Source organism: Hemicordylus capensis, chromosome 4 (genome assembly GCF_027244095.1).
Source record: "Hemicordylus capensis ecotype Gifberg chromosome 4, rHemCap1.1.pri, whole genome shotgun sequence".
NCBI classification, from domain to species: Eukaryota; Metazoa; Chordata; class Lepidosauria; order Squamata; family Cordylidae; genus Hemicordylus; species Hemicordylus capensis.
The window spans coordinates 303,286,940-303,309,381 of NC_069660.1; the positions used below are offsets into that span (position 1 = coordinate 303,286,940).

Sequence of the window (22,442 nt, forward strand, 5' to 3'; positions counted from 1 at the left end):
AAAGTGTATAGCGAGAAATTCTTCTCCCTCTCACATAACACTAGAACCAAGGGCCATCCCATGAAATTGCCAAGAAATGTAGGGCCAACAAACAAAAGTACCTTTTCACACAATGCATAATCAACTTGTGGAATTCTCTGCCACAAGGTCTGGTGACAGCCAACAACCTGGATGGCCCTAAGAGGGGTTTGGATAACTTCATGGAGGAGAGATCTATCAAGGGCTACTAGTCGGAGGACTATAGGCCACCTCCAGCCTCAAAGGCAGGATGCCTCTGAGTACCAGTAGCACGGGACTAACAGCAGGAGAGAGGGCATGCCCTCAACTCCTGCCTGTAGGCTTCCAGAGGCATCTGGTGGACCACTGTGTGAAACAGAATGCTGGACTAGATGGGTCTTGGGCCTGATCCAGCAGGGCTGTTCTGTTTTTAATTTAAAACATTCAAAGATTACTAAATGCCTGGCTAAAAAAACATGTCTTAAGGGCTCTTTTAAAGGCTGGTAAAGATGTTAAACCATGGACATCTATAGGAAGCGCATTCCATAGCCCGGGAGTGACTACAGAGAAGGCCCGTTCCCAAGTCACCACCAAACAAGCTGGTGGCATCTGGAGACAAACATCTCTCGATGATCTTAATGATCAGTGGGGATCATGCAAAGGAAGGTGCTCTCCCAGGTAACCTGGTCCTGAGCCTTATTATGTGTAGAACCTTATATTTCCTCACAAGGATGAACAGGGCTTATTCTTTGTACACGGGAGAAACTTGGACACCATTGGGGTAGGACTAAGCCTTCTAGCAAGTGACCCAGTCACTGAAAATTCAGACCAATCCAACTTCTATAAGTACAGCCCTGCCCTGAGTTCTGTTTCTTGGTCACATGGAAGTGTGACAGAATGTTTGGAGAATCTCATGAAATGTTGGAAACTGGCATTTTATCTATACAAAGAATTACACTGACAGAATGGCAGAACAAAGAGTCCTAGCAAGAAGACCAAATGGTTATGAGAACCACAATACCTGTATCTGTAGTAGGAAACAAGCATTCGCTCTCGGACCTCCCCTTCAATTTTCTGATCGATGACCAGCAACATGACACCGTACAAATAAAGGGCTTCGCACTGCGGCATCAAAAAATGTGTTACATGTTTGCTCATGCTAAATCGTTATAAGTGTCAAAGTACAGTGTGACTCTAATATAGGAAATGGATTCATTCTTTGTTAAGCACCTCTAAGCTTATAATCTCAAGTGGTCCCTGAACCAAGCAGATCTAGCAGGCTGCTGCACCCTAACAATATAATGTTTATGGAAGCCCTTCAGTTTAAAAAAGTCTTCTTTTAATTAGAACACTTCCTCTTACACAGCCAATAACCCTTTTTGCTCTCACTCATGCAACCCTTCACATGCATAATGTGCTGATCCTGTGCTTTATATTGCCTGTGTGGGCATGTAGTCTCTTCCCCTCACCTCCACACTCCAGAAGAACTGTCTGGATGCAGCTTTATCAAGACCAAGCCCTATCTAGAGATGCAGTCATGCCACAGTGGACTCTCCTGCAGTACAAGTGCAGGGGTAGGAGCTGCACACACTAGGAGTTTTTAGGAGCAAGGTTGGTTCCTATTTTTTTTAAAATATATATATATGCATTTTACATGAATACAACTTATTATTGCACACAAGATGAAGTGCTTACTAGCAGCTGCTTTCCATCCTCATTAAGCAGCACCGTTTCCAGGGTTTGCTGTATGTAAATCCCTTCATTCAGGTCATCCAGATATCTATAAATGGGAAGCAAGGATAAATTAATCTCATAACAAGTTAAGGATGGGAAATCCTTAATCTCATAACAAGTTAAGAATGGGAAACCATTCTTAACTAAGTTAAGTTATTCTTATTCTAAGTTATTCTTAATTAAGTTAAGAATGGGAAACCAAATAGGTATGGATTGGTATCTAAACTTTGACTGCAACATCAGAGAGGCCCTGCTCTAGGTACCTTTGCCCTGTGAAGCACAAAGGGTATCCACTAGGAACAGGGCCTTTTTAATAGTGGTGCCAACTACCATAAAAACAATTCATAGAAGCAAGAAACAGCACTGGCAAAAATCCTTTCCCTTTAAAACCAGAGAGACTTGGGCAATTAAATGTTTTGCAGACAATAGTGTCTTCAGAGCCCACTTCAAAGTTGTGAGAGTCAGAGCACAGTGAGGGAATTCCACAAATGTAGCATCACCACTGAGAAGGCCCTGTCCCTGGTACCCACTGGTTGAACCTGAGACAATGGCAGACCAGAGAGCAGGACCTGAGATCCTGACCTGAAATTTGGGTAGAGGTTCACATAGACGGTGGTGGTTTTTTGTTTTTGTTTTTACATAAGAAACTGGCTTATACCGAGTCAGACTGTGGTCCAACTAGCTCCAAATTGTTGTTTACTCTGACTGGCAGCGGCTCTCCAAGGTTTCAGGCAGGAGCCTTTCTGCAGCCCTATTTGGAGATGTCAAGGATTGAACCTGGGACCATCTACATGCAAACCAGACACTCCACCACTGAGTTACAGCCCCAAACTCACAGGGGTTGGTGGAAGCAATTTCCATTAAATGGGAGAAGGCAAAGGGGTACACTTAGGTATGCCCTCATGGCAGACCATGTCTGCAGCAAAGGAGTCAGAACTGTGCACCCTTCACTGCAGCCAATTTACTTCGTCCTGCAGAAACCAGTGGGAACTATTAGGAGCACAACCTGCCCCAAACTGAGTATTCCACCCACTCCTAAATACATTTATTCATAAGCAAGTCCTGTGGATGCCAAAATAATTTATTGCAATTTATTGCAAATGAGTTTAGGATCGTGGCTCTTTTTGTCTCTTGCTATAAATATTTTCAATATTTATAACCTCATCTCCCCAGCAGTTTGAAACAGTTTATAGACCAGTCTTCTCAAGTCCTCTCATGTTTTGGCAAAAAGAGCAATGGGGGAGAATAGGCTGCCTACCTGTTTAAATCAACAATGTATTTATGAACGCTTTGGAAAGCCAGATAAAATCTGGTTAAGATTTCAATGTTGTTTTCACGAAATTCATCATCTAAATCCTGCAGGTCAGGTTTGGCTTCCAGCTTCCCCTCACATGCTTCAGGCCCCTGTAGAAGAGGAAATTACAGTTTTAACACAATCTGGGTAATCCCTTTCCCCCAAACAAACTAAGTCAAGAGTTCCTGAATATCCAGATCATGCATAATACTTGCCACTGTCAGCCATCGATGAGGGGGGGGGGAAGTAGAAGTACAATTACTCTTGCATGATGTGCACAGTATGTATTAGTTAAAAACAGTTAGCCCAACCAATTAATTGATAATAATGACTGAAAAAGCAGAACTCCCTCACAAATGGCTCAGCCCCAAATCACTGCCCGTTGTGTCATAAAGTTTCCTTCAATCTATTTCAAGTGTTACTTGTGCTCACCCTTCCTAGAGTTTCTGATACCTTGTTTATCCTTTATTCTCATCTTTCCTTCTCTCCCAGCCTCTCTCCAGCTCTTTCTCCGCAGCATCCCTTCCTCAGCTCCAACTGTTACTGATTTGTTCTCTTTCCCCAGCATTCCTTTGCCGCTTCCTTCACTTGCCCTGCATTCTATAATGTCATAAGCATCACTGAAATATTATTAATTGCCTCAGCCATGTGCAGTGGAGCAAAGGGGAAAGAAGACCCACCCCATTAATCAGCAGCATGCCCTGCCGCTCATGCTTACAGTGGGGCTTGTCAGAAGAGGAAAAAGCCCAATGTGCAATGGCAGGTGCTTCCGTGATTATGAGACTGGATCCATCTGAATAAGGAAGGATCCTTTTTTTTAAATTATTATTATTTTAATCGTGTATTTAACATATTTGTATAGCTCCCAAAACGCAAATCTTTGAGCAGTTCACAACAAAACAATGCAAACAAAAAAGGTTAAAACATTATAATAATTTAAAATTTAAAATAATGCTAAAAACTAAACTATTAAAATAATTAGGGATGTGTGAACAGGTTTGATTCTGAACCTGTTCGACATAGAACTGGTTTAGTTCTTATCGGACCGACCCACCCAGTTCGGTTTGATATTGAACTGAATCCTGCTGCCTGTTTGGAGGGTTCTAAGTAAAAACAAATTGTTCTAGTACGAACTAATCAGCCGTTCTCTGTCTCTACAACTTCCTTTCTCTGTCTCTGCAACTGGACTCAGATCTCTTGCAATTCAAATGTTCATGAGTCCGCCCTCTTGGATCGGGGTGGACGAGATCATTACAAACTACACCATTGAGTTGTCCCTGTGTGCACTCACTACAATTGTACCAAATTTGGTCAAATTCGGTTAGACAGTACTCAAGTTAGTGTATTCGTGCCTCAAAAATTCACACATCTGCCATCTTGAACTGGGGTGGTTGACATCATCACAAACTATGCCATTGATGTGTCCCTGTGTTTCACTCACTGCAACTGTACCTAATTTGGTTCAGGTCAGTTAGACAGTCCACAAGTTTGCCTACCTGCAGCTCAAACATTCATGCTTCTGCCATCTTGAGTTTGGGGTAGATGACATCATCACAAACTATGCCATTGAGGTTTCCCCATGAGCCCCTACAGTTGTAGCAAATTTGGTTCAAATCATAGGAAGCTGCCATATACTGAGTCAGACCATTGGTCTATCTAGCTCAGTATTATCTTCACAGACTGGCAGCGGCTTCTCCAAGGTTGCAGGCAGGAATCTCTCTCAGCCCTATCTTGGAGATACTGCCAGGGAGGGAACTTGAAACCTTCTGCTTTTATACCATTTATATCCCACCTTTCTTCAACAGAACCCAAGGTCCAGATGGGGTTCCAATGGGGCTCCAAGGTGGCTCTCATCTAGGCACTGACCAGAGTCAGATCTGCTTAGCTTCAGCAAGGCAGCTGCATCATGTGCCTTTAGATCATAGATCTGGCCCATTCCCAGCAATGAGAAATTGGTGTGCTTCATATTTCCCTATCTAGTTTAGCCCCTGTTCATCCCTGCCTTCCTTTCTTCTGCTGTCTCTTTCTGTGACTGCTTTTAAGACAGATCCCTACCCCAGTTTAATCTTTTAAAGTGCCATACACATGGCACTATATGATTTAATCCATGGCATTACAAATCCCATACATTGGGAAGCCATGGCGCCTAGGAATTTTACTAAACAGCATAGACTAGGATATTCAAAATTATTTAATAAAATCTCTCTTTGTCCCAGGCAGCCCTGTCTCTGTTCTATGTATATTACTTGTAAAGGCGATAGAGAGAAGCCCATATACCTTGCCATTCCACCATCTGTCACCAAGTCTGGTAATTTTGTCAAGCGCCCATTATCTGACTCCTAAATTCATGCTAGGGGTAATCGGAAAAGGGACTGAAGACAAGACTGCCAATAAAGCAATACACTTCTAAAAATCTATGATGCGACCGAACTTGGAATATTGTATACTAGGGATGTGCCTGGAACTGTTCCAGAGGCAGCGGAACGCCCCATTGCCCTCATCAGTGGAACTTCTGGCCACTTACGGCTGATGAAGGCAACGGGGCAGCAGGGAGGTATGCTGCCGCCCCAAGGGGCTTTGATCCAGTGGAGCGCTGGCAGGGGAAATGCGGCGGGAGGGGTAAGTGCACCCTCCCCTGCCCTTAAGGGAACACCCCCGCCGCCTCCAGAATGTCAAAACGGCCCGGTAGCTGAAACGTTTCAGAGGCCTCTATAATGGCCTCTGCTATGTTTCGTGCTCAAGCCGATTGTATACAGTTCTAGTCACTGCACCTTAGAATATTGTAGAGTTGGAAAAGGTGCAAAGAAGGGCAACCAAAATGATTAGGGGGTTGGAGTGACTCCACTTTGAGGAAAGACAACAAGAACATTTGGACCTTTTTAGCTTAGAAGAAGGTGCATAAAGTAGGGATGTGCACGGAAACACACCTCTGCGGTTCGAAGACGGCGGGGTGCCTCTTTAAGGGTGGGGGAGGGTGCACTCACCCCTCCCGCCGGTTCCCCCCCACCGGCACTGTTTGTTCCTAAAAATCTTAGGGGTGGCAGCATACCTCCCTGCCGCCCTCATCGGCCAGAAGTATCGGGCGCGTGTGTGCACTTGTGCAACGTGCACGCACGCATGCAATGTATGCAGGTGTGCCCGGTACTTCCAACCACTTCTGGCTGATGAGGGCAACGGGGCGGCAAGGAGGTATGCTGCCGCCCCAAGGTTTTTAGGAACAAATGGCACCGGCAGGGGAGAAGCAACGGGCGGGGTGTGTGCACCCTCCCACACACTTAAACAGGCACAACTCCCCCCGTTGAATTTTGAACCGGGGGGCTGGTTTGAACCTGTTCGGAGGCCTGTAAAAGGGCCTCCAAACAGGTTCGTGCACATCCCTAGCATAAAAGGGGTGTGTGTGATAGAACTGCATAAAATTATGCATCTAAATACTGGGATATTCAGGACAGACAAAAGGAAGTACTTCTTTACAAAACGTGTAGTTAAGCTATGGAATTCACAGTCACTGGGTGTGGTGATGGCCACCAGTCTAGACAGGTTTAAAAGGGGATTAGACAAATTCATGGAGGATTGGGCTATCAATGGCTACTAGCCTTGGTAGCAGTGTTCTCTCTAATTTATTTTCCATCTGTGTGCGGAATGAGTTTTGTTCTGGGTGACAGTATCAAGGCAGTGTGCACGCCCATGCATTCAGAGGGGACTTCCTGATTCAACCTGGAAAGGAAAAGGGGGAAAGGAAAGGCTGTGCCATCAAGTCAGTGTTGACTCCTGGAGACCACAGAGCCATGTGGTTTTCTTGGTAGAATACAGGAGGGGTTTACCATTGTCTTCTCCTAGGCAGTATGAAATGATGCCTTTCCGCACCGTCCTATATCACTGCCTCCCAATATAGGAGTTTCCCATATTCTGGGGAACACACCAGCGGAGATTCAAACCAACAGCCTCCTGCTCTCTAGTCAGGTTACTTCCCCACTGCACCATTAGGTGGCAATGATTCAACCTGAGTGGGATCTAAATTTAAAACCTTAGAGAGCGCCTTCTGCATGATCCCCACTGCATGTTAGGCCTTCTGAGGAGGTCTGTCTTACCACCGGTTCGTCTGGTGGCGACTCAGAGGCGGGCCTTCTCTGTAGCTGCTCCTGGGCTATGGAATACACTCCCAGCAGAAATCCGTAATTTGAGTTCATAACTGTCATTCAGGAGAGCCCTTAAAACCTATATGTTTGGCCTGGTTTTCAAGGGTTTTTAGTTGTTTATATGTTTAATTGGTTTTATTATGTTTTTATAGTTTTGATTTTAATTGTTAATTGGTTTTCATTGTTTTTATTTTCTTGTAAACCGCCCTGAGCCATTTCGGAAGAGTGGTATATAAACCGAATAAATAAATAAAAACAATAAACTTAACTGAGAGGACTTTTAAAAAAACAAACTTGAGGAGTGCACGCACACTTTAGAGTGAACACTGCTTGGTAGCTATACATACTTCCACCAGGATCAGAGGTGGCATGCTCCTGAACACCAGCTGCTAGGGAGCACCAAGGGAGGTGGTGGTTTCCCTCTTTCCCCCGCTTCTGGGCTTCCCAGACACACCTGGTTAGCCGCTACATGAGGCAGGATGCTGGACTGGATGGACCCTGGCCTGATTCTGCAGGGCTTTTCTGATCTTCCTAAAATTGGTCAAAACTTGCATTATATTTCAATAAGTCTTTTAATTAGACTTCTAGAATCTATCATTGTTTCAATGTTTTAACTTTGTTTTTAATCTATGTTGTTTTATTGTAAGCCACCCAGAGACTTGAGTTTGGGGCGGTAGACAAATATGCTAAATAAATAAATAAAATAGTTCGTATCCAAGCCAAAACTCAAGTGCCCCGACAAGTGCCAGCCACTGATTATGACTTTGCTGCCTCCCCAAATTCAGTTAAAATATATTATGTGTGGTACAGAATATACATTTTAACATTGTGTGTGTAGGTGTGTGCATGCTAAAGTCTAAATTCACCTTGGTTGCCAAAAGCCCTAGAGTCAGCCCTGGCCTTGCAGTTGTCAATAAGAGTTACCAGGACATATGCATCTACTGTATGTTAGTTTTCATGCAGCTTAATCATGATTAACTTCAGTTGACTGGGGCCTAAAAGTGTAATAAAAGTTAACTACTTTCTTAAGAATGGTCAGGCCTAATCATATTTGAAAAAAACAACGTTCCAGTAGGGGAAGAGATAATTTAAAAGCAACTTTAGAGAAGCAAAAGTCTTACTTTGAAATAACTGAAATCAAAGATGATATCCCCATATTTCTGTTGGTCAGCCTTGTCTTTGAGTCGGAAAACACCTGGAATAAACTCGGACAATCTCAGAAGTTCAGCAATATTAGCATTTCCACAAGAGATTATTCGAAGAATTGCCTGCCCACAGAGATTATTTTCAGCTAGAAAGTCCAACATGATGATGATGATGAGGGTGGCAGTTGTTCAACAATATATTTTTAATCTGATTCTGTGTTTTCACTCTTAAAGGTATCTGAAGAAAGATGCATTGCTGGGTGTTCCATTCACGAATCTGAAAAACATCAACAAGCGAGCATGTCCTTGGTGTACACATTCTCTTTTCTCGAACACATTACAACTACGATGTTTTCATCACTACATTGTAAGGGAGTTTCAACACTTATTTTGTCAACCAGATACATATTTACCCAAATAGAAGGCAATTCTGAATGTAAGACAATGCCTTAAAAGACAGAGGGTAAATACAGGTTATATCTGTATTTACCCAAAACAAAGTGGAACCTGAATCTAAGATGACCCATGTTTAATAGGAAAGAACTGGGGAAAAGTTCCCCAGACTCGACTTAGATTTGGGTAAATATGGTAAGCAATTGCAGCACATTCTTCTCTGCAGAATAAGTATACTGAAGCCACTTAAAGTAAAACTGGTCTAGTACATAAAGCAGGAATATCCAACTGGCAGCCCATGAGTTGTATGAGAAACATAGGAAGCTGCCTTATACTGAGTCAGACCATTGGTCCATCTAGTACAGTATTGTCTACACTGACTGGGAACAGTTCCCCAAGGTTTCAGGAAGGTGTCTTTCCCAACCGTACCTGGAGATATCAAGGACTGAACTTAGGACCTTCTGCATGCAAAGCAGATGCTATACCATTGAGCTATGGTTCCATGCCCAATGAGGCCCGCAAGACAATTTTATTTGGCAATCACAGCTCTACTACTAAATGTTACTTAAAGCATGGTAAAAAACAGTAAAACACTGATATACAACTTCATTCATAAGGAAAAAAAGAGTTTTCAAGTTGTGAGACACAGAAACACTCTATATTTCCAACAAAATATTACATTATTCGCTTTTTTAAAGTGTTCTATGTAAAATGTGCATTAAATTGAAACATACATATTAGTATGTCATGATATGCTCAAGTCCTTGAGCTCCATCACTTGCAAGTTCCAGCTATCCGATGGCACCAACTGTATTATAGTTAGACTATAAGGAGGGTGGGGGGCAGTTATTGTTTGCATGGCAAACGTGCCCCTAAACATGCCCCATTTTCTGGTAATTAAGCAATAAATGAATAAGGCCATTAGATTCCACTATTTTCACTTTCCCCCACTATATATGCACCTGTCTGAGGTTATACTTCATATACCCAATGATGTGGACTGTACTCCATGAAAATTTGTGCTATAATACATGTGTTAGTCTTTAAGGTGTCACAAGACTCTTCATTATTTCTGGAGAATAAAGAGGTTCTGGCAAATATAGCAAAGAGGTAAAACCTGGGATAAAGCTAATGTGTTCAGGAAATTCTCATCCAGCCAAAGCCTCATTGAATCATGCTGGACAATTAATTAATTCTCAGCCTTTGCTTCCTCTCTGTAAAAGGGTGCAAACACCAACCACAGACTGTAGACAAATTGCAGCTCTAACTACACAAATTTTGAAGATTTATCCCTACTGTTGCTACCCTTAAATTCCCTAGCCCTGGTACCCTTTATTATTAATTATTATTATTATTTCTTGTTTACACAGTCAGACAGGTGTTATTGAATGGTTTGTTTTATCCAGACATCGAGTCCTTCCCAAGGGCTGGGATGGCTGAATTTTATCATCAATACTGTTGGTTATTATAGATATCGTCGCAAAATATAGGCTGTTCCCCAGTAAAGTTGCTTTTTGTAACAGGCTGATGGTGATTTCTGTGGCCCCTATGGTGTTGAGGTGCTCTTCAAGTTGTTTTGGAATTACACCTAGGGTGCCAATTACCACTGGGATTATTTTGGTCCTTTTCTGCCACAACCTTTCAATTTCAATTTGTAGATCTTTGTATTTTGTGGGTTTTTTTTCTATTTCTTTTTCTTCTATTCTGCTATCCCCTGGTATTGCTATGTCAATTTTAACTTGTTTTTCTTTCTTCTCGACTACAGTTATATCTGGTGTACTGTGTGGCAGATGTTTGTCTGTTTGTAGTTGGAAGTCCCATAATATTTTTGCGTCTTCATTTTCTACCACTTTTTCAATTTTATGGTCCCACCAATGTTTGGCTACAGGTAGCTTGTATTTTTTGCAGATGTTCCAGTGTGTCATCCCTGCTACCTTGTCATGCCTTTGTTTGTAGTCAGTCTGTGCGATCTTTTTACAACAGCTGATTAGGTGGTCCACTGTTTCATCTGCTTCTTTACAAAGGCGGCACTTGCTGTTTGTGGTGGATTTTTTGACTTTTGCTCTTATTGCATTTGTTCTGAGTGCCTGTTCTTGTGCAGCCAGTATTAAACCCTCTGTTTCTTTCTTCAAGTTACCATTCTTAAGCCATTTCCAGGTCTTGGTGATGTCTGTTTTATTATTAATAATAATTATTATTATTATCATTATTATTTTGATTTCCATACCACCCTTCCAAAAATGGCTCAGGGCAGTTTACACAGAGAAATAATAAATAAATAAGCTGGCTCCCTGTTCCCAAAGGGCTCACATTCTAAAATGAAACATAAGATAGACATCAGCCACAGTCACTGGAAGTACTGTGCTGGGGGTGGATAGGGCCAGTTACTCTCCCCCTGCTAAATAAAGAGAATCACCACAGTAAAAGGTGCCTCTTTGCCCAGTTAGCAGGGGTTCTCATCCAGCCCTTCCTACCATCCCTCTATTCTCCAGGCTCAACCTTTAGTTCTGCCTGCTATTTTTCTCTTCTTGTCACTTAGTCAAGCAACTTCCTCAAACCACCCTCCTTTCTCACCAATCCCTGGCATTCTTCGTACCAAACGCCTCCCTCCTTTGTTCCCTCTGCAGTGGTCCACTTCTCTCTTCCTACTCTTAAAATAACCTCAGGGATGTTGCAACATTTCCTTCACTTTTTTGGCCCTTTCCAGTTAAAATAATAATAATTATGTTGTAGGGCTGGAAGAGGCCTTTGCCTAATTTAATACCATTGCTGAAAGCTAAATACACCTCCTTGTATAGAGGCAGTATACCTTGGAATGCCAGAAGCTAGGGACCAGAGAAGGCCATTACTTTTGTGTCCAGCTTTTAAGTTCCACAGAAGAAACTGGCTAGCACTGGAGAAAACTGAGAGTTGGGTCACAAGGACTGTTCATCTGTGCCAACAGTTTTCTTGTTATGATTACTTTTTAAAAGAAGTCTGGAGCTAGAGTTTTATCTGCATCACACCCCTTTGATCTGGGTACACACTCCCCCTTAATTCCAGACCCTTGTGGGAAGGGGATAGCCACAGTGAGGGGAAGGAAAGCACTTTGCACGTCCACAGATCAGATGTTCTTGTGAACATGATACGTAAAGAAAAGAATATAAATCCATGGGATTGTTCTCCATGGCTTAACATGTCCACTCTCTCCCCCGCCCCTAGTAGGTCTCCAATGTTTTTAACAGGGGCAGAAATCAAGGAAGTTAAACCTGCTCCCCATCACAGCAAAGTCCATGATGAGGTGGATGCTACACCTGTTGGATATGTGCCTGTCATGATTTACTAAAACAAAAGCAAACCTTGCAGGAGAAGGAAGTGACGGTGCTCTTAGCTCAATTAAGATTACTCTTGGCTCAAATTAGTGATTGCAATTAAAATAATTCAGCTCCTGTGACGCCCCCCTTCTCCCACCCCACTGCCTCGTACTTACTATCCTAGTTGCACTGGGACCCCCGCAGACTTTTCCTCTTGCTTCCCAGCTTGCGGGTTCAAGAGAAAGGAGGGTGATCCCTTAAACGTAGGAGGCTTGTCAGAGTAGCTCCTGGAGCGGCAAGAAGTGAGACGCGGCTGGAGAAAGGAAAGGGAGAAAGAGAAGGAAAGGGCGAAAAGCAACCCTGCAAGCAGCCATCAGTGCAGAGCCTTCCTCTTGCACCGCATCACATGAGCGCTCGCCACCAGGTCATGTGAACAGGCGCGGGGTGATGATGAGCCTCTTCCCCTCCTCCTTGGAAGGCCCTGGGCGAGTGGTTCAAATAGGAGCCCCGGGCAGGGAGAGTGATGCCCTAGTTGGTCTCTTCTTCCAGCGAATTAAAGAACGACCCCGCGGCCATAGACACAGCAACTAGGTAGGGAGGGGAAATTCCTTCCTGAGGTGCTTGTTCTTGCATTCTTTGCGTTATCCTGGGGGAAAATATTATTATTAATAATAAAACAATAATCAATAATTAAGAAAGGGGGAAATGCTCGATTTCTAACAAACAAGAAAAAAGGAGCAAGTCCCGGGGCTCAAACACGCCCCCGCGTTCATCACACACTATGACGGGGAGTGCTCCTCCGCCATTCATTCCGAGCAACAAGAGGGAAGGTGCAGTTCAGGGGTTCCCAGCCTTGCTCCCCCTAGGCAGGTGCTGTTGGACTACAGCTACCATCACCCCCAGCCACTTGTCTGGGGGACCCAAGGGTGGGAACCCCTGGTGTAGCTGATTTGCAGCGAGGCTGTGGGAGGGGAATTACTTTGTATATGCTCAATGGCGCTTTGTGACTTATGTCCTACTAGAACTGAGCTCTGGTGTTAGAAGCAGAGCTTGGATGAAGCCTCCAGGGAGGATTAAGGTGTTTGGTGCAAGTTCCGTTGTTCCTGCATAAAGTTGCCTGATATTTATTTGTAAAGCGTTTTTCTCCTTCTTGTCTTCACAAGACTTCTCTATACGCCATCAGGGTAGAAAAAGAAGCCAAGTTTTTTAAATTTGCCAAAATGCTTTCTAACTAAATGCAGTGCCAGTGGTGCACAAAGCAGGGTGTGCTTTCTTTTTTATGACCTCCCCTTCCCTCTGAGGGGCTGTGCAACCCTCAGGGATATGTTTTTGGAAGGCACAGAGGCCTCCCTTGGTGCACCTGTGCAGTCTTAGTGCTGTTAGTCTGCCCCAGCTCTTCTTTGCTCTGTCTGTCGTCTTTGCTCTGCTACTCCTCACTTGGTTTTTCAGGGGATGGAGTTACAGTCTGAATTTTCCCCACCTAGGTGGAACCTTGGAGCCTTTCCCTCTCTTGCTGCAGTATCATTTAGGGTTGCCAGGTCTCCAGAGGCTCGGACCTTGAGATGCAGAGGGTGCGGTCTTACCCCCTTGGGAAGGGGCAGAGGTTGTTGGGATGAGGTGGAGGCTTGATGTGCCTGATGTGGGGCAGAGCAGGGACATCCCAAGTTTTTTCAGTAGTGCGGTACATGATCAGGAATTCATAAGCATGTGGGCTGCATGAATTTTATTGATAGCAATGGTGAAGTATAGCCATTCAAAAATATGGATCTTTTTAGCAGTAATACAAAAACAGTCCAAGCAACAGTTGAATCAACTTTCTTTGTATAAAAGTGCACAGTTGCCATAGGCCTAATTGCTAGTCTGATCAATTTTCATTAAGTCAGTGAGAGTAGTGGTATTTAATAGACTTAACTATTCTGGAGATCTGTGGGTTGTATGTAGGCAGGACACATTTTAATTTTGACTCCAGGTTTAAATAGCTGATGGTGCCTCTTAGCTTCAATTTCAGGAGTTTCATGAAAGATATTGAATCACTGGGGCAATGGTATTGCGGAGGTTAGGTTCCCCCAGACCCAAAAAATTGCCCAAAAGATGGGGAGGAAAGGGTTAAAAGGGCAAAACAAAGTGCCCTACTGTGCTCTGCGGGCCTCCAGTGATCCAGCAATGCCCCCACCCAAAGTCAGAAAAAATCCCTTTCTGGGTACTTTCCCACAGTTTTTACAGGGGTTTTAAGGTAAATGAGCCACACAAATAGCTCAGTTTCACAAAATGGTGGCCAGAAATGACGTCTGCGGTCATTTCCAGCTGCCTCTGATATGCGGAAACCCCTTGTGGGCCAGGTTTTTCCGCGTATGCCGAGGTCAGGTGTCAGTCACCCAACCGCAGATACGTGAAACGGCAGATGGTGGCTTTACATATAGTGAGGTCCACCTGTGTCCTTGGATGTTTAAAAAGCTTTCGACAAAGTTCCTCATCAAAGACTCTTGAGAAAACTTAGTCATGGGATAAGGAGACAGGTTCAGGTGTGAACTGGTAACTGGTTGAAGGATAGGAAACAGAGGGTAGAGCCCCTGGTGGCGCAGTGGTAAAACTGCCGCCCTGTAACCAGAAGGTTACAAGTTTGATCCTGACCAGGGGCTCAAGGTTGACTCAGCCTTCCATCCTTCTGAGGTCGGTAAAATGAGTACCCAGAATGTTTGGGGCAATATGCTAAATCATTGTAAACCGCTTAGAGAGCTTCCAGCTATAGAGCGGTATATAAATGTAAGTGCTATTGCTATTGCTAGGTATAAATGGACAGTTCTCTAAATGGAGGGAAGTAAGAAGTGGGGTGCCCCAGGGATCTGTACTGGGACCACTGCTTTTTAATTTATTCATAAATGAACTAGAAGTTGGGGTAAGCAGTGAAATGGCCATATTTGCAGATGACACCAAACTGTTTGGTGTAAGTTTTGGGCGGTATAAAATATGTAAAATAAAATAAATAAATAAATAAATAAAATATTTAGGGTAGTAAAATCCAAAAGAGATTGTGAAGAGCTCTAAAATGACCTCTCCAAACTGGGGGAGTGGGCAACAAAATGACAGATGTGGTTCAATGTTAGCAAGTGTAAAGTGTTGCATATTTGGGCAAGAAAACCCCCAACTACACATATACTCAGATGGCTCAGCTCAGATGGGATCTGAGCTGTTGGTGACTGACCAGGAGAGAGATATTGGGGTTGTGGTGGGCAGCTCGTTGAAAGTGTCAACACAGTGTGTGGCAGCTGTGAAAAAGTTCAGTTCCATGCTTGGAATAATCAGGAATGGGACTGAAAATAGGAATGCTAATAATATTATGCCCTTATACAAATCTATGGTGCAGCCACATTTGGAGTACTGTGTACAGTTCTGGTTACCATACCTCAAAAAGGATGTTAGAACTAGAGGAGGTGCAAAAGAGGGCAACCAAGATGGCTTTAGAGTACCTTCCTTATGAGGTAAGGAATAAAACACCTGGGACTTTTTAGTTTAGAAAAAAAGATGATTGAGGGGTGACATGATAGAGGTCTATAAAATTATGCATGGTGTGGAGAAAGTTGATAGAGAGAAATTTTTCTCCCTCTCACATAACACTAGGACCAGGAGTCATCCCATGAAACTGAAGGTTGGGAAATTTAGGACCAACAAGAGGAAGTACTTTTTCACACAATGCATAATTAACCTATGGAATTCTATGCCACAAAATGTGATGACAGCCACCAGGCTACATGACTTTAAGAAGGGCTAAGATAAATTCATGGAGGACAAGTCTATCATTGGGTACTAGTCTGAGGGCTATAGGTTGCCTCCAGCCTAAGAGGAAATATGCCTCTAAATGCCAGTTGCAGGGGAGCAATAGCAGGAGAGGGGGCATGCCCTCAGCTTTTGCCTGTGGGCCCCTTTCAAGAACCCACCCTGATACCCTTCCCAAGTCCAAGGAGGTGACTTGTTTATAATGATTTTTATATCAACTGTCACCACATTCCTGGAATTGAATCAGTTATTACTTCCTTTCGCTGACACCATATGGTAGTCGATTATCTTGCTCTCAATAAATAACCTCTCGGTCACATAGCCTTGCGTGTACAGGATAGGCATATATGTTCAGTGCATCAAAAAAGAATCCAAGCTTAACGTGTAGAAACAAATAAGAACGAGTTTATTATTTACAAAAGATGGAAATAAGGAATACTGCAAAGCAGGGCACATAAACTTCACTTAACAGTGTTGCCAAATAAGCCAGCTGCTAGACTCGACACAGTATATCTTGACCTTCTTTCTAAATAGGTATGAGCTAGAGCTTTCTGTTCCCCAGTCCTACTCGGTGCCTCACCAACTCCTAACTAACTCTCCAACTGCCACCAACTGATTCTTAGTCCAACCCTCCTCCCAACATTCCATGTGTGGTTGCTATGGCAACTCTCCCCCCCCCCCCCGCACTTCACAGCTCCCCAGAGGCATCTGGTGGGCCACTGTGTGAAACAGGATGCTGGACTCTGATCCAGCAGGGCTCTTCTTATGTAACATGGGAGGGGGGTTTGCCAAAAAATAGCAGGGGAGGGGGCTCTATCCACTCATCTGGCCACCAGTACATTCGGTTATTTAAAATTTTGTTTGTGAAAAATGTGAGTGGGGGCGGACCTACCCTATCCCTTGCCCCTCCCACCCCCGGCAATGGGTCTGGCCCCTTCTGGGCTGCTTTTGATTTTTAAAAAGGAAAGCAACAATTCCAAATGCATCAAATCAGTAAGTTTGATTTACTGGACAGTTTGCTTTCTAGTAACTTTTCTGTTTTTCACTGTTTTTTGGACACCCCCCCCCCCCCGGAATCTAGCCCCCCAGTGCCCACAGGTACAATGACTTATTATTTTTTAAATTTACATTTTATATCCCGCTCTTCCTCCAAGGAGCCCAGAGCGGTGTACTACATACTTACGTTTCTCCTCACAACAACCCTGTGAAGTAGGTTAGGCTGAGAGAGAAGTGACTGGCCCAGAGTCAGCCAGCAAGTCTCATGGCTGAAAGGGGATTTGAACTCGGGTCTCCCTAGTCCTAGTCCAGCACTCTAACCACTACACCATGCTGACTTGTTAGCCGCAGTTTTGTTTCTCACAGTTGTAGGTGAGGAATGGAACTCTGGTGAATAATGAGGTGCACCTTTACTCTGCACAGTCCCCTGTCGCCATGCAGAGACAACAATTCTCACTGTGCAGCCCATGCCTTGCCCAGTGTTGGGGTGGAGGGGTTGCTTCAAGGGTAGTGGAGCCCTCCTGAACGCCTGCACCATCTTGGAAGGCATGCACAGGATGCTGGGAAATGTAATCCTTCGCTTTCGCCATAGAGCTCTTAAGAGAGGGCTCCATCTCTCTTAAAAGGCCCTCACAGCACTGAGAAAAGCACAGTATTGTGCGGAGATCAGCACAGAGGGAAATGGCTCTTGCAGTGAAAGTTATTTTTTTGCCAAACTGGCTCCCGCTTGAAAAATAATGAAGACCACTGTTGTATATTGTTTGCTTTGCATAGATTAGTAAATATTTAGCCACCTTTTGTCATCTTTTTGAATTTGCAACTTGTGCTCATAAAGCATGTTAAATCTGTTCCTCTGCCTCCATTCTTTGAGTGGGAATCCTAATCTGTATTAGTGACCTGACTATGGTGTGGAAGGCCCCACTCTGAATGCATGTGCATACACACTGCCTTGATAGTCCCACCCAAAACAAAACCCATTCTGCACACAGATGAAAAAAATTAGAACACTGGCTAAAAGGCTTACAGTACATTCCTCAAAACCCACACTACCAGGGATCCCTTTGGAGTAGGGGATGTTGCTCCAGTGAGGTCCATGGCACTTTGTGCATTAGTCCATCAGTGAGATCCAATTAGCACTCTAAAGGGGCCACCTTTTATAGTGGATTACAAATAAGCTTCACTTGCTGGCGAATAGACATGCATGAGCAAAGCATGCAAACACAGGTGCACAGAAATACAGAATAATGAGAAGGTTCTCACAGAGAATGCTGATAAGGTGATGCAGCTAATTGCATCACTAACCAAAACGAGGAGCTCAGCAGAGATGAGGGGCAGAGAGAGTGCTTTATATAAGCCACAAACTCTCAAACAAGATGGCTGTCCCATGCCTTCTATACAGGGCCTGGCACATGCATTACACTACATTTCATGGCTGAGATCCTGACACAGACACTAAATTTCCCTCCTCGAGATACAGTATTCTTGCGCTAAGGGGATCAGTCCTTATCGTGTCACTGCAGGGATGTAGCATAAAACCAAAAATAAGAACTTAAGCTTATTTTTTGTTTTATGCTATGCTCAAAATGAAATCTAAAGAGCATCTTACATTGTCCTGAAGTGAGGCTAAAGCTGGGCAGTGGCATTTTTCTCTGGTTCCATTTTCCATTTTCCTCTCTTGAGATTTTCAGAGCTCCACTTTGGAAAATCAAGAATATGACATATGGTGGCTACTGAAGATTGGGTCTTTGTTTAGACATCTCAGATACAACTTGTCTTTCATTAGTTTTTATTAGTATTTTTAATCCGGTAGGAGTCTGTGTTCCTGGGTGAAAACCAGTGTTCCCTCTAACAGGGGGATTCCCAGATGTTGTTGACTACAATTTCCATAATCCCTAAACAAAAGCAATCGCAGCTGGGGATTCTGGGAGTTGTAGTCAACAGCATCTGGGAATCTCTGTTAGAGGGAAGACTGGTGAAGACTTGCTTTTGCAAGATCAAGATACCAACAATAAGGGACCATGGTTAATGTGAGCTGTCAGAATGTCATCATGCCCTAGTTACCTGCATCCAAGATGAGGTTTTGTTCGAGTTCTTTGATGTTAGGAATTGGGGGTGTGGGGGAAGTCATCCTAAATTCAGATCCCCCTTCTTTTCAGGTAAAAGCAGGTATAATCTATATTTAATTTCTGTTTTTAAGGGGGGGTCATCTTAAATTCAGAGTTGTCTTCTATTCAAGTAAAATTGTTAGCAAAGTTTGTTTGGTGCTTCTTGGTAGTGTTGACTTGTCAAGCTCTGACAGGCAGCATGGATGTGGAAGACCCTGGTGGGATGCAATAAGCATTTAATGTATGATTTGATACTTCTCTCCATGCTTGGTCAACATTGCCTAAATGCTGCTCTCCATCATCTTGTCTTCAAAATAGGGGATATTGGGGGGAATGGTGGTTTAGAGACATATTTAAAAACGTGATGATGCTCAGATGTTTTTAAAAGGGGATTCTTTTAAAAGGGAATCCTTGTTAGAGGGAATACTAATCATCATGCTGGATAAATTCATGTTGGATAGATCTATTGATTGTTATTAGTTATGGTAGCTAAGTGGAGCCTCCATGTTCAGAGGCAGTATACCTCTCAATACCAGTTGCTGTGGTGCAGCAGTGGAGAGGGCTCTTGTCTTTAGGCCTTGCTTCTGGGCTTTCTGGAAGGTCAATGTGGGAAACAGGATGCTGGACTAGATGGACCTTTGCTCTACTCCAACAGGACTCTTCTGTTCTTCTTTTGGTTGTTGTCGAAAGCATAACAGACACTTTAGAGCAGCCCTGCTCAACTTCCCCCCCCCCATCTGTTTTTGGACTAAACTACTATAATCCTCAGCCACAGTGGCCAATAGCCAGGGATTATGTTGTAGGCCAACATCTGCAGGAGGGCTGAAGCTGAGCAGCCCTGCTTTAGAGACATGTGGCCTAACAGGTTGTTTAGTCCTGGCTGTTGTGAAATCAGGGGTATCTATTATGTTTTATGACGATGTCATGTTCTAGAATATGGAACAATGGTGTCTTCTAATAAGAGAGATGCCAAAATGAAATGGGAGCAAGAAGAAACATCCTCTTCTGGGAATTCAGGATGTTGGGCTTCTGCCAAAACTAGTGGGTGCCATAAACCTGGTCCACGTATCCTTCCAAGGTTTTAGGGTTCCGACTTCCAGGATTGCTCTGCACGCATGCTGCTGGCATATAAGAAGTCTGTCAATTATAGGGGGCCTTACTGAGCATGTTGTTGGGCTGGTTTGGATAATACCTTACCAGCCCACGTGATTAGGAAGGGGACACATTGAGAAGCGCCTGTCAGGAAGGCTTGTGCAGAACACATCTTGACTGTCTCCTGGCTCATCCCTTTATTGTGTGGGTGTGGGCTGTTTATCTGAGTGGCTGCAGAGTATGCTGGGAGAGTGTCGTGCTGGGACATCCACGGAAGACAGCCTGTTCCCATGCAATAAAGTGACGTGCTGGGAGGGTGTTGAGATGTCCATGGAAGACAGCCCACCCCTGCATGATAAAGCAGGGCTGCACAGTCTTGGCCATCTAGCTGTTTCTGGACGACAGCCTCCATAATTCCTAGCCACAGTGGCCAATAGTCAGGGATTATGGGAATTGTAATCCAACACCTACAGGGCCAAAGTTGTGTAGCTGTGTGATAAAAGGACGTGCTGGGAGGGTATGGGGACATCCAAAGAAGACAGTCCATCCCCACTAAAGGGATAAAGGGAGACGTCTTGGCGGGTGCACTCCTGAGGCCTATTCACATGTTATGTTCAACACTTGTACAATGAGTGTATAGTTTACACAGGTACAGATCTGAACATAGGTACAGTTATTCGCATGTTATAGTGAACTTGGGTACAGAAGTACACTCCCTATCTGTATCCAGGTTCCCTTTTAAACTGAACACAGGTACAGTCATTCACACAAACACATGTACGAGTGCACAGACATCTGTACACTTGTACAGCATAATGTCTGAATTGGGCTTTGGAGTGTCCGCTTCCTAATTTGTGGGCTAGGAAGTTATTGCAACCCCCTAAACACAGCCTGTGCATTAGTACTGTGTGTCTCCAAGGTTCAGTTGCAGAAGAGTGTTGGGTGTGCTCTTGAAGTGAGGCCTAACACTCCTTGCCCAGTGCCCTTTGTGAGTACTCTCAAACATGTCCAAGCATCTCCTGCATAGCTGTGTGGATGAGATAATGTATAGAACCTGTTCTTATCTCAGGGTGCACTATCCCCCCACCCACCACTTGTAGTGAGCAACTTTAGCATGATAACAGCATAACATAGCTATGTTTATTATGTAGCAGCTACAACTATTCCACAGTAACTTGGTTGTTATGAAACAGCCCTCACCGATCAACTGTGGAGTCCGCTGTTTTACAACATGAATCTGGTACTTTTCAATGGGGAGGAGCAGTTTATCAAGTAATGCGTCTACCACAAGATAACTACCACCTGCATATTTTCTGAGAACTGGCCTTCGGATTAAAAAACCAGATTAGATTATTGGATTGCATATTTGTGGGCAAGCCTTCTTTGTTTTTAATAATATTTGCAATGCTTGCTCTCCTCAGGCACTTGATGATAATGATAACTAGTAAAGCATGCTCTATATCAGTGGTTTTCAAGATTTCTACCCTCAGGGAGTGCTTTGCATGTTCTAGGCCCAACACAGTAGTAGCAGAAATCTGCCTTGGCCATATAATCATTTTATTGCCCGGTGCATTATTTATCCCAGCAGCAATAAAGCTATTTATATTTAACGCCTGAGTGTTATGTGTACAACTGTATGTGCACAACTTAGCCTATATGACAGTTCTACTTTATTGGAGATCATGCAATCCAAATTTCTAAGAAACATCTTTCAAGAAGCATGCTGTGTAACTACAAGCCAGCGTAACTACGGTAGAGACTGGGTTATGGTTAAGCATCCTTGTTTATTGGCTAAGGATGCCATTTTCCCCAGTAGGATTAGTTCCATTGACTTTAGTTGACAATTATGGCTCACAGTGGAAAAGATTTCTCTAACAGAAGCTTCATTATTTTCGATTTCCTCACAAAGCCCTTTTGATATTGGGTTTTGAGCAAGCCAAGTTAGTTCTTAAGCAAAGGGTGATGGATGTGGAAGTCCAATTAGATTAATCTAATCTTTCAAGAGAGATTTTTCTGAGCAGTCAATATTCCATCTTCAGGCCAGCAAGATATTTAAATCAAACTAGCTGACCTGGCACAAATCATCTGTACCCCTAGTTCTCCCTTTCTCCCCCCATCCCTTCTGCCATTCTCCCCCCGCCAGTTCATTCTCTCCCCTCCCTTCAGCCCCAGTTTGTTCTCCCCTGATGGCTGTCCTGGCCGCCGCTTCCTTTCGCCTCCTGGCGGCCGGCCAGCCTGGCTGCTGCTTCCTCTCGCTGACTGCTTGGCTTCCTTTCCCCCTCCCCTTGCTTGTGAAATCTCATGAGAGCTGACACACATGGGATTAGCAATGGGTATCCCTTAAAGAAGTGTGTGTGTGTGTGTGTTGTAAAACAGTGCCTAAATTTAGGAGGGCTTTAACTTTAGCACATTTTAATGTGTGATCTATGGCTGTACTGGACTAGCTGGGCCAGGCGCAGAACATCTGTGCCTCTAGTTCTCCG

At 43.9% G+C, this 22,442-nt stretch overlaps 2 protein-coding genes across 8 annotated transcripts in view; one reads left to right on the forward strand and one right to left on the reverse strand.

Moving 5' to 3' along the window:
* WASHC5 (WASH complex subunit 5) overlaps nucleotides 1-12,397 on the reverse strand; it is a 51,192-nt gene extending 38,795 nt beyond the window's left edge. For 2 of the 4 annotated variants that reach the window (XM_053245623.1, XM_053245621.1), the window contains exons 1-5: nucleotides 12,169-12,397; nucleotides 8,283-8,583; nucleotides 2,990-3,135; nucleotides 1,693-1,777; nucleotides 1,019-1,119 (exon numbers count right to left, since the gene is read on the reverse strand). In XM_053245623.1, coding sequence (XP_053101598.1) covers nucleotides 1,019-1,119; nucleotides 1,693-1,777; nucleotides 2,990-3,135; nucleotides 8,283-8,468 — 518 coding nt within the window. In that variant the 5' untranslated portion in view covers nucleotides 8,469-8,583; nucleotides 12,169-12,397. Of the gene's footprint in view, nucleotides 1-1,018; nucleotides 1,120-1,692; nucleotides 1,778-2,989; nucleotides 3,136-3,478; nucleotides 3,622-8,282; nucleotides 8,584-10,633; nucleotides 10,870-12,168 lie in introns of those variants that run through there. The other 2 variants (XM_053245622.1, XM_053245624.1) reach the window with 2 other exon arrangements.
* Nucleotides 12,398-12,436: 39 nt separating this feature from the next.
* Nucleotides 12,437-22,442, forward strand: part of NSMCE2 (NSE2 (MMS21) homolog, SMC5-SMC6 complex SUMO ligase) — a 289,033-nt gene continuing 279,027 nt past the window's right edge. The window contains exon 1 of one of the 4 annotated variants that reach the window (XM_053245628.1): nucleotides 12,437-12,583. Coding sequence is in view for 2 of the 4 variants with exons in the window: in XM_053245625.1 (XP_053101600.1) it covers nucleotides 16,747-16,864 (118 nt within the window). In the remaining 2 variants the exon portion in view is untranslated. Of the gene's footprint in view, nucleotides 12,610-16,625; nucleotides 16,865-22,442 lie in introns of those variants that run through there. The other 3 variants (XM_053245629.1, XM_053245626.1, XM_053245625.1) reach the window with 3 other exon arrangements.